Source organism: Doryrhamphus excisus, chromosome 3 (assembly GCF_030265055.1).
Source record: "Doryrhamphus excisus isolate RoL2022-K1 chromosome 3, RoL_Dexc_1.0, whole genome shotgun sequence".
NCBI classification, from domain to species: Eukaryota; Metazoa; Chordata; class Actinopteri; order Syngnathiformes; family Syngnathidae; genus Doryrhamphus; species Doryrhamphus excisus.
Genome location: NC_080468.1, coordinates 5,779,483 through 5,791,612, shown reverse-complemented (window position 1 = coordinate 5,791,612; position 12,130 = coordinate 5,779,483). Strand labels below are relative to the sequence as shown.

Sequence of the window (12,130 nt, the reverse complement as noted above, 5' to 3'; positions counted from 1 at the left end):
CATTTGAGCAAATACAGCGTTATCATCTAGCAGCAGGCCTCTTTTTAATGAATGAATATTCATGACCTGTATGGAGTAAGTTAGCATTTCTTCTGCACTTAGGGCTGCACAAATGGTAGGGATGCAATGAATACTTTCCTTTCTGTGTTAAAGAGATCACTAATGACACTAATAGGTGTTCTTGTAACGAGGAAATCTTTTCCATCCTGCCTGCTGTCTCTTGTATGGAACACGGTATTGTTCAGCTCATTTCTCTGCAGATGATTGGTTCAAAAGGCCAGAGGCTGTGCAGAGCCTGTGCATGACTTCTGAGAAAAATACGCTGTCTCTGGCTCATATTCCTCTGTGTGTGTGTGTGTGTGTGTGTGCAGTGCAAATAGGCCGACAAGCTGTGCTAACAAGAGTGTATGTGCACAGAGATGTGACACACTCACACACGGCTAACAATGTTTTGTTAGGAGCAGCAACTATTTCTGCTCTATGTGGGAGGACGCTATCACTGCAGCCTCTCAAGAGCCAGGCCAGCAGCAGCAGCAGCGGCAGCAACATCAGCAGCAGCGGTAGCCCTCTTTGTTTTACAAGCACATAATGCATCCACTATCTTTTTTTTTTTTTTACTGATAATATGCAAATGTTCCCTAGCCAACTCCCTGTGCTGCCTTTTACCGCCATTCGGGAATGAGGTTTAAATTTGGCAAGAAAGAGCGAGTTCTCTAGTGAATAGAACAGTGCTGATACCTGGAAGTGTTTTGTTTTGGTTGCATTGATTCTCATCTCCATTTGCGTCGTAATGGGCTGGGAGCCTGTGGTGATTTGATCCATGCTGACAGCTCATTTATATCCCCATCACATGGAGCCTGTAGACCTAAACAGACGTGACAAATTAATAGATCACAATAAATAGATGGTATTGAGAGTAAGGGGTGGGATTGGCACTGTAGGGGTTTTTTTTCAGTTATGCTTCAGAACAGTGTAACCCAGGGGCCACCTTCGACCCGTAACTTGTTTTTTTATTGGACCATGGAATATTCTAAAAATAACACTCATTCATTATTAACGAGATACAATATATATTATTAGATATCACACTAATTGGCTTCATCACCTATAACACAAAGCTAAGATGTTGATATTTTGTTCAGATGGCTTAGCATATATTGACACACACTGGCATACAAAATGTATCAAAGTAGCCTCCACATTCGTTAACTAATGAGGAACTAATTGAGTATTGGGTAGGTTAGGGTTAGAGTGGTCTTCTTCCAACCTGAATTTTGTGGGTTCGAACCGTCCGTCCCGCCTATGTGTCCTTAGGCAAGATACAGAACCCCCAACTTGGTCCTGATGACTGTGAAATGTGCTAACAGTGTCAGAGCACCATTTACTATACTATAAAACGATGAAAAACCCACCTCTTTAAATCTGTTTTTAATGTCTAACTTTTTATATCTGACTGCTGTGCCCCGCCCCGCTTTTTCTCATGTTTTAACTGTGTATTAACAAATGAATGTTGTATTTTGGTGTGTCTTCTACTCAGTTTACTTGCTTTTATTCAACTCCATTCTTCTGTAAAGTGTCTTTGAGTATTTTGAAAAGCGCTATACAAATAAAATGTATTATTATTATTATTATTTTGTGTACCTTATTAATCAATAGTGTGGAATTGATGTGGGAGTGCACTACTTGGCTGCAACCAGCAGGGGTGCTGTTGAATCAATCTCAATTAGGTTGCTGTGTGGAAAAAAAAGAACTACAACATGTCGTTAGCTGAAATTAGATGTTTTCCCATGAAGTATTAAGACTGGAATTGTGATTGTTTTAGTTTCATGGCTTTAGTTTTTAAATGAAATAAGACAGTGACAAGACTTAGTCACACAAAAGAGTGCTGATACGGCATGCAGGATTTAGTCACTGCACAGAAACGTAATCCACACATTTTTTGTTTGTTGTTAAACCTGATTGCACCTGATTGGGTCGGGAGAAGCAAATGTTATATAATCCTACCCCCTCTTTGGTTCACGTCAATTGCCATACAGCTGATCACTGATTTGCCAATATTAAAATACATAGGAAAATAACAAGGCGGTATAACAATATGGTACAATAGGAATCAAGGTTTAGAATCACTGTAAATAAATAAATACATAACATGTTAATGACTTCTCCATTGTGCGGCCTAGACTTGGGGTTCTTGTCTATAATTTCAAGAAGTTTAGGATCTTCTTTACGTAATGTGTGTTTCCTCTTACAGGCATTTTGTGGATTATTTCTGTAATCCTTCCCTCTGCATCATTCTTTGTTTGTGAGTTGTGTCTCTTTTATATGCTGCCTTAGTGATATGATCTTTAGTATTTTTCAAGGTCCTTCATGTCTTTGACAACAAGCACTCTGGCATTTTTGTAGTCGACACTTCAACTGTCTTGAATCTATTAGAGATGTCAGTGTTGCTTTCGGTCACGTTTGGTGCCTTTTAGTTTCTTTCCCTGTTTCAGCAGTGCGGTTTGGAATTTCACTTAATGGTGATGATGGTTTGTGTTTCTGTTTCTGCAATAATTACATCCACCTTCTTTGAATGTAAAACGTTGACAATCTGCATTCTGAAGCAAGAGGTTCTTCAAGAGGTAGAGTCAAAATGGGAAATTTGTTGTCTTGCTGGAAATGACATAATTACGATCACGCCAGTTGAATACTTTGAATTGGGACACATTTTACTCAAAGCACTCACTGAAAATCACAAGTATTTTTAAGTAATCAGACTAAAGTATAAGTCAAGTGCCAAGTCATTGATGCAAAGTCCAAGTCAAGTCTTTTATGATATTGTTGAGTCCAGGGTTGTGTACAGTGAACCCTCTAAAGTCGAACACATCAGGATTTGACCAAAATGTTCGGACACCTCACTTCGAAGGGCATGTTGCACAGCCTTCAGTGATTTGATGCTATAGCCAAATAAAAATGCAAATACAAACATAAACAAGATGGCCACAGCACTCCGTCACAGAAGAGTGGCATTACCACGAGCATCTTCATGACCTACACATGAATGGACAGGCGACAGTGTGCAGGGTTACGGCAGGAAAAAAAAAATAACGGGAAGTGTTTTGTGGGGTCAGCTTTACTTAGAAAGCATTTTTGTGATGCAAATGTATTATTCTTTTGAACGCATATTGTTTATTGTCATATTTAAATTGCCCATGGCCCCCAATGGGGGCGACTGTTGGTTGACTACACTGCTAATGGGGATGCCATATGACTTCATGTCAAAAAATCCAAACTATCCCCTTAAAGAGGACCTATTACGCTCACTTTTGGCCCTTTGTATTGAGATGTGGACTACTATAGTGCAGCTACACACAATAACACACACAGAAAGCTTTCTAGATCTTCCAGAATCTGCACCTCCAGATTTCTTAAACGGTCTGTTTTAATTTATTCCACCGACACTCACATATACTCACTGGTCACATATATATTTAAAGACAACATACAGTATCTTAGCTTTTGGTTGTTGATGACAAAATAAAGTAGTAATAATGTGATAGTTTTTTTCATGTTTTTTTTCACCCTAATTTTCAATCATAAGCCGGACTCTGAAAACACATGTTCTTTACGCCTTCATTATTTGTTTTTTCGCTCGTTCATTTCCTACCGCTTTTTCCTCACGAGGGTCGCGGGGGGTGCTGGAGCCTATCCCAGCTGTCTTCGGGCGAGAGGCGGGGTACACCCTCAGGGTACACAGGGCACATATAGACAAACAACCATTCACACTCACATTCATACCTATGGACAATTTGGAGTCGCTAATTAACCTAGCATGTTTTTGGAATGTGGGAGGAAACCGGAGTACCCGGGGAAAACCCATGCATGCACAGGGAGAACATGCAAACTCCACACAGAGATGGCCGAGGGTGGAATTGAACCCTGGTCTCCTTGCTGTGAGGTCTGCGCGCTAACCACTCGACCGCCGTGCCGCCTTCATTATTTGTCAGAGTTGTTTTTTGTTGTTGTTGCAGAGTTGTTTATTGTTTTTGCATTTTGATAAACATAACATAAACATTTTGTACTGTTAAAGGACCTATTCTGCTTTTTTCCACTTTTCTGACCTAGTAATGTAGTTAGAATGTTATATTCTCGTGTTAAACGATACCAAAGTTTCAGATAATGAGGTTTGTGCATTTGGAAGTGAGCTGCTCAATAGGAGTCCACAAGTCAATACAAAGGGCTGAAAAATCAGCATAACAGCTCCCCTTTAATTAGGGTGTTTTAATGACAGCATTTTCAGCTTGGACTAGGATAGTTTCTGTGCTTCCGCTGTTCTTCTTATGCTTACAGGTGAAGGGTTGTACAGGTGAACACTAATTATCCTTCACTAAATGCTCTTTTTTCCCCCACCTTTAAAAACAGTGGAGCAAATCGACACTCCTGTGCGGCCTATTTAGTCTGTATTTATGTAGCCTCCTGTAACATTTGCTCCCTCATCCATTAGTGCTTCAGGTTGTGTTCATTGAAACACATGAAAGACATCAGGTGTGTGTTGGCTCAGACGAGAGGAGCCCACTCACTGAGCTGCAGAAGTAAAGTGAACCTCCCACATAGCAGTGCGTCAGCCGCTGTCTGCACCCACGGTCGTCATTATTTTAGCAAATCACCAGATATCCTTGAACACAGCTGCTCGCTCTCTCTCGCTCTCCTCTTCCTCCTGCCTCTTGCTCTCCTCTCTCTCTCTCTTTCTCTTTCTCACTAGCCATCATTATTCTGCACCTGTCAGCAGCGGACGCCGCACGCTCATCCATCCATTCTTTCCTTTTTTTTTTACTTACCCTCATGACTTCTGCAAAAGACGGCAATGGGCCGGGGAAAGGGGCACAGCAGCCAGACCAGGTAGGACTGTCCTGCGTGCACTGTCATCACTCTCTTTTAGTGACATCAACGGCAGATGTTTCTTAGCACATCAGCAAATATTTGATACTTGTAAGGCAAAATGTCAAAGAACAACTTCTGAACTTGTGTCTAAATATTTGATGAACTTATTGTAACCTCAGCCTGAGCCGGGTTCCTGTTTTCCTGGACAAATGGAACATGAGATTTCATGGAGCTAATCAGATTTTGGATAAAAAGGTGACATTGAGGTAACATTTTGGAAATAAATGATGGAGGTGTGTTAAATGATGTGTAAATGTTACTGTGGATGAGGTCAAGAGGGAACTTTGGGACTCTGTGTAATGATGTGTAGACACACACACACACACAGACACACACATACTTTCACTGCAATATAGTTCTGGGTATGTTTTCTAAACAGCGTCATCATTGTTGTGGTTGTGGGCGTGTGTTTGTTGCTGCCGTAACTTCAACATGTTTCTGTTGTGATTGTCAAATAAACCTTCTGGAATGAATCTCGGTACCTATGTTGCTACACTACGTAGGTTTTAATGCTACTACTGATATGTTTCATTGTCAGCTGCCAGCTGTGAGGGAATAAAAGCAGATAACAAGCACCTTGTAACTGCGTGTACTTATGTTATACATCAATGCAGCAACTGATGTTTCAGGGCTGATGGTGGAGCGTTTTGTGGGAGTCGAGTTGCGTTACCAAATTATACATGTGCGTATCATCAAGTCGGGTCTCAGATCAGGACTCTAAAACTTGTGGTATGATAATTTTTTGTTATGAAGATACTGCAATTATGCTATATTAGACAAATGGTTAATGACTTATGGGCAAATAGTTGCTAAGTCTGTCCCCCTGCAAAGTCGTTTTGATTGATGGTGGCCATATTTTTCAAACCATCCATCACTTATCCTCGGGCGAGAGGCGGGGTACACCCTGGACTGGTCGCCAGCCAATCACAGGGCACATATAGACAAACAACCATTCACACTCACATTCATACCTATGGACAATTTGGAGTCGCCAATTAACCTAGCATGTTTTTGGAATGTGGGAGGAAACCGGAGTACCCACACACGGGGAGATTCAAACTTGCAAACTCCACACAGAGATGCCTGTGGGGGAAATCGAACCAAGTTTTCCTTGCTGCTCGTCCACCATGCAGTCCCTATTTTTCAAACCATCTTGGTCAAATTTCTAAAAAATGTTGCTTCTTCCTACTTCTTCCTACTTCCTACTTCCTATTGATGCCCGTGGGGGGAATCAAACCCAGGTCTCCTAGCTGCTTGTCCACCATGCAGCCCCTATTTTTCAAACCATCTTGCTCAAATTTCTAAAAAATGTTGCTTCTGTACTTCTGTACTTCTGTGCTTCTGTACTGTACTAAGCGATGTACTCAGGTGTGACATATACATGTTCAAAACAAATAAAACCATAACCATAGCCAGATTTTACAAACATATACTTATCAGTCGCCAAAAGGTGTACTAAATTTTTGTGGTGATTGTGTGAAATACCTTTAAGTTACAGTGAGTGTGAGCCAATCCATTTGTCAATAATTACACAAATAGTGTACAGGGCTTCAGGAGTAGTTTTAACTTACATCACACTTGCATCATACTTGAATATTTGCCATAATGTGTTTTTTTTATTGTTTTTTAATGCGTCCCATAAGTCAACAGCAGCACCTTGAATCTGTCACTATACATAATCCTCCTAAAAATGAGCTATACAGTGTGAGACTTGCAAATGGAAGCTCTCAGAGGGTGACAAAGCATTGATCGGCATTGGTGTAACATCCTTCAGCCTGCCTTCACTTCTTTTCACCATCAACAGTTTGCAGCCCTGCCATCGGCAGTGAAATGATTTCCAGCATCCTTGCTGCTTCAACACTGACCTTGCTCTCTGTCACTAATACAGACACGGGCGCATGTGCACTTAAGCGATGCAGCGATATCATAGCGCATGAAGTGCAGCTAAGAGGCACACCACTCTCTGAAATATTTGACATACAAGCCAATAACTAGACGATTCAAGCTAAGCGTGAAGAAGGCAGATGTCTTCATTAGCGGGAGCAGAGAGGACGCATCTGTGCTTTTTTTCCTCCGATACTTGATCACTAGCTCTCTTGTTTTGAGCTGCAAAGTGCGCTCGTGCTGATTGTGACACTTTGAAAGCAACCGGGAGCAAGATTCAAGTATGCTGATGCTCCTCTGCTCAACATGCACTGTGTATTTCTTCAAAGTAGTCCACTTTAGGGCAATCACAGATTAGTAGTGAGCATGTACACTTGTAACCTTTGACCCCTTGGCTGAGCGCTTATGTAAGTGACATGTGACCACTCGATAAGAGCAGGAACATCTGCCGATCACTGAATCCATCCTTTGTTCTCAGCTTACTACAGCTGAGTCACCGATATAGCCATATTGTCCAGCACCGATACGGATGCCAACAGATGCCGATATCATATAGGCAGCATCTCTTCCCTCAAACTAATGTCAGGTCACAGTTCATGTCATTTGAAGACATTATGCTTCTTTTACTGTGGTGCCGCTGGATGCATGACACAAATACTGTGCAAAATAAGACAAATACTGCAGTTAGCAATGTAAGTTACAGAAGTTACATAAAAATGTCAACAAAAATAACTTGTTCTGATGGTATCATCAAATAAGAATGAAGTCATACATAAGAATCCAATTAAATAATGCTGGCAATGATACAATTTGGAAAGTTGCACATTTATATGTGGCACAAACATCAGTATAAGAATGAAGTAAAGTACAAAGTATGAAAGTGTAAGAAAGTATGAAAGGGGGTATGAAAGACAATCAGTGAAACTGGAAACTCTCTTTTATGACTTATCATTTTGCTGTACACAGTACAGAAATAGTACGATGCCCAAGACTGATGACTCTACTACTTCCGTAGTACACCATAGGAACAGGAACATGATAGAATACAGCGGGCACACTGCTCAGTGATTAATGGCTTGAAAAGACAGTAAAAAAGAACGGTTTTCTAATTTTTCAAGTTTCCCAAAAACAAAGAGAGCATTTTGAGTAAAACAGCAAAAAGCTGGGTTACTTCCTGCTGAACCAATCTCACTTAAACCAGAGGCTTTTGTTACTCTTCTCCTCATGATTAAAAGATGCAGCTCAACTTTGCTCCCATGAAGAAAAGCATTTTGTTTGGATCAGTTCTTTGAGATATCAAATGCTGTTTCATGTCACACTGGGGAGGACATCATGTTATTCATTTTTTATCAATGAAAAGAAATATGGCCACGCAAAGCTGTGAAATTTAGTGTTAGTGTTTTGTACCTTTTTGTCTTTTCGTTTACCACAACGCCACTTTGCTGTAGTTTTTTTGTTAGGGTCATATGAAAAAAAATGTGTTTTTCTTTCTTTTTTTTTTTTTTTTAATACAACATGGATTTTCTCAATAGGGTTGCCTTTTTTATGTACACACAGCTGGATATCACTGTGCTTTTATGGTCTCTGAGCCTATTGTTCATTTTCATAATAGCTAATACACTTTCTGTCTGCTTTCATAGCCAAGCAAAGATGATTACCCGTACTCTTTTTACATTTCAAAATGACCTACTGATTACAAACAGAGAGAATATACAAGAAAAATCTAATTACTAAACTACTAAATATTAATAATGGGCTACACGGTGGACGAGTGGGTAGCTTATTCCCAGGGTAGCTTATACACACGAGTTTGCATGTTCTCCTTGTGTGTGGTACTCCGGGTACTCCCGTGTGTGGTACTTCCAAAATGCCCTGTGATTTCCTGGCGACCAGTCCAGGGTGTACCTCGCCTCTCGCCCGAAAACAGCTGGGATAGGCTCCAGCACCCCCGCAACCCTCGTGAGGAAAAGGGGTAGAAAATTAATGAATGAATGTGAGTGTGAATGGTTTGTCTATATGTGCCCTGTGATTGGCTGGCGACCAGTCCAGGGTATACCTCGCCTCTTGCCCGAAAACAGCTGGGATAGGCTCCCGCACCCACGCGACCCTCGTGAGGAAAAGCGGTAGAAAATGAATGAATGAATGTGAGTGTGAATGGTTGTTTGTCTATATGTGCCCTGTGATTGGCTGGCGACCAGTCCACGGTGTACCTCGCCTCTCGCCCGAAAACAGCTGGGATAAGCTCCAGCACCCACGCGACCCTCGTGAGGAAAAGCGGTAGAAAATGAATGAATGTGAGTGTGAATGGTTGTTTGTCTATATGTGCCCTGTGATTGGCTGGCGACCAGTCCAGGGTGTACCTCGCCTCTCGCCCGAAAACAGCTGGGATAGGCTCCAGCACCCCCGCAACCGTTGTGAGGATACGCGGTAGAAAATGAATGAATGAATATATTGTTGGGCCCTGTGAGGGGATCCATAAATGCGATATGGCCCTCATTGAAAACGAGTTTGACACAGTACAGTGCTGCAGTACAGCAATATGTATTTTATATTTCATACAGAGCCGAGGTTTGTCAGAAAAATGTATGTGAGTTTTTATTCATGTTCCTGTTTTTATTCATGCCTCCCCACTTATACGTACATAAAGCATGTAAAAATGACACTCTAGCATGCCGACTTCTCCGTATATAATGAACCGGGTACCAGGAGTACAGTGTGCTGTGACAGAAAAGTGTAGCTGACAGATAGAGTTTAAGTGTCCAAATGATGGATGGGACCTGACGTTAAATAATTAATTCCCAAGTGAAATCAGATAATGCGATAACTTGTAGTGGTATGAATCATTCACCGCTATTTTGACTTGTCTGATTCTCCCTTCCTTCACCAGCGCTACTGTCATCACTGCAGCCCAACAAACAAAACAAGCATGGAAGTAGATGTTTGCACCAACAACACCTCCACTGACGTCCTGTGGAAGTACGTGCCAGGTCTCATATACTGTAGCAGTATCTCTACCTTCACTTGACTGGCAGCATAACTGCCAAATCAATGTTTCAGCTTGGAGTCTTTTTGCTCCACATTGATTTCAGCTGCCGTCGCTGTGGTGAGCAGGCTACAGGCTGTTCCGTCACAAAGCATATCAACAACGGATGTAGAAATTGGAGTTAGTGCTTTATTCTGGTTCAATGAGAAATGTAGTGATGTCTGGTATCGGGAATATAGCACAATTTGTGCTTCTTCTGAAGGCAGAAATAGTCACTTTTGACAATAGCTCTCATTTTTAGGCAAAGATCCTCTATAAGCGAAGAGTACTACTACTACTACTGTTCTACTCACAAACTATTTTTTGAGAGGCGCTGGCTGAGATGAAATATTAGTTATATTATTTTTGATGAAATGATGGACAATTTTAAATTATCAAACCAAATATCAAGTTTATTTGTACTTCTAAACTGAATTAAGTTGTTTTTTTTGTCTCTCCTACAAGGTTATGGTTTCCTACAGCATCATATGCGAATGATATGCAAATTAAACTATGATATAATTTAGCAACCAGTTCAGGGTGTACCCCACCTCCCGCCTGAAGTCAGCTGGGATAGGTTCAAGCATACCTCCGCGACCCTATTGAGAATAAGTGGCATTGTAAAAGGATGGATAGTTGGCAACAGTGCCAGTAATGTTTACCTATTAGCTTGTAGCACGTAAGAAAGTTGTTACTTATTTGACCAGTCGCCTTAAACCAGTAGCAGTTAGCTACATGGTGCACTACAGTACATGATGCACCATGCTGGGATGCACCAGGTGGTGCCAGCCCCGATTTACGCTAGTTCCCTGTCCCCCAACATAAATAACACAACTATAACACCATTAACTATTTACAATTTTTGAATTTGAATTCAAATTTGAATTTGAATTTGTGTTTGTGTGCACGAGCACAAGCACATGCATGCGTTAAATTTTTTCTCCTTTTCACTTCCTGGTTGCTACAGAGCATGTATGTCTATGGGAAATACAGTACATGCCACCTTGTGGTTGTTTTTTTCGACTTAAATCTACACCAAACATGCTCGCTTCTATTGTGGAGTTGCATCATCACCTACATAACACATAAACATGTAAACAAAGACGTGTAAATACGTCTCTGGCAGCGAATGAGTTAATGTTCCAGGGCATATATAAAGTAGAACAATGTTTTTCCTGTAATTTTGCCGACTTTTCAACGTGGGATCAACAATTAAGTGTGCAGCATGTTGTTTTCCTTGGCTCGCCTGGGGCATCTTTAGCGACGGCGTTTGCCGAGGTGGGCCAGCTGGATAGACGAGAGGACGGCTCGGCTGAAGCCAGTTGGCATGAATAGTTAATCCCTCTCATGAATGGCCATGATTTATTGATGCTGCGCCAGAGGAAAAGTTTACCCTTGTGTCCGAAGGCCATTGCTTCACCTCGTGTTGTGCTGGAGGTGCATATCCTGTTTCCAGTGTCCAGTGTCTTTTACGGGATTAAAGTTTAAGGCCACAAGCTGAGACACGTGTCACATTGGTTTGCTAACGTGCATAATTACCCCTTGGAGTTTTAAATATTATCATGAAGAATAATCCTTACTGTACGGTACTGTAAATGCTGCGGATGTGCCTATCTGGGTTCCCTTGGTAACCAGGTGCTGCTGACTAGATCAGGAAAGATCCATTTCACACTTGAGCAGCGAGCAGAGGCAGAGAGATGGTTAGACAAAGCGAAAGTGGGAGGCAGAGCGGATTAGGGAGAGTGGAACGAAGCTTGACCGTAAAAAAGGGGCTTCACTCTCATAACGTGTCTAAAAAAAGGAATGGAAAATTGTAGCAAATGGATTTTAAAATGGCTAACACTGCACTCTTTGCGTGTTGGTGAAGACATCACATAAATAATCGCTCTTAGGTATGGAGTATGGATGCTTGTCAAGTAACCCGAAAAGGTCGAGATTCTTTCTAGTCGTCAGTGAGGTCAGCATGCTGAGAGAACTCCATTGGTCATTCTTAGTTGTTTTTTTTTTGCAGATGTGTCTTTATTATGTTGATTTTTGGAGTAGGAGGTTCAAAATATGATCAATAAATACATGTCATTGGGTGTATTACTAACTAAAACTGTTGATAAAAAGGCCCTGAAAGGTAGTTGCCTATTTAGCTTAGCTTGTTACCATGTTCATATAACGGATGTCAACTGGTGCAACGATGCAACATTGGTAAATCCTTGACACCTTAAGAGTTGCACGACTCTCATTCTAATGCAGGGCTGGTTTAGCCGGTTTAGACTAACTAATTGGTACTACCGTTTTGTTTCATCTGTTTGT

At 41.3% G+C, this 12,130-nt stretch overlaps 1 protein-coding gene across 5 annotated transcripts in view; it reads left to right on the top strand.

The window, feature by feature from the left end:
* LOC131125180 (dipeptidyl aminopeptidase-like protein 6) overlaps positions 1-12,130 on the top strand; it is a 71,788-nt gene that overhangs the window by 37,306 nt on the left and 22,352 nt on the right. The window contains exon 1 of one of the 5 annotated variants that reach the window (XM_058066458.1): positions 4,641-4,878. The exons of 3 other annotated variants lie outside the window; for them this stretch is intronic. In XM_058066458.1, coding sequence (XP_057922441.1) covers positions 4,822-4,878 — 57 coding nt within the window. In that variant the 5' untranslated portion in view covers positions 4,641-4,821. Of the gene's footprint in view, positions 1-4,640; positions 4,879-12,130 lie in introns of those variants that run through there. One more of the 5 variants, XM_058066459.1, reaches the window with a different exon arrangement.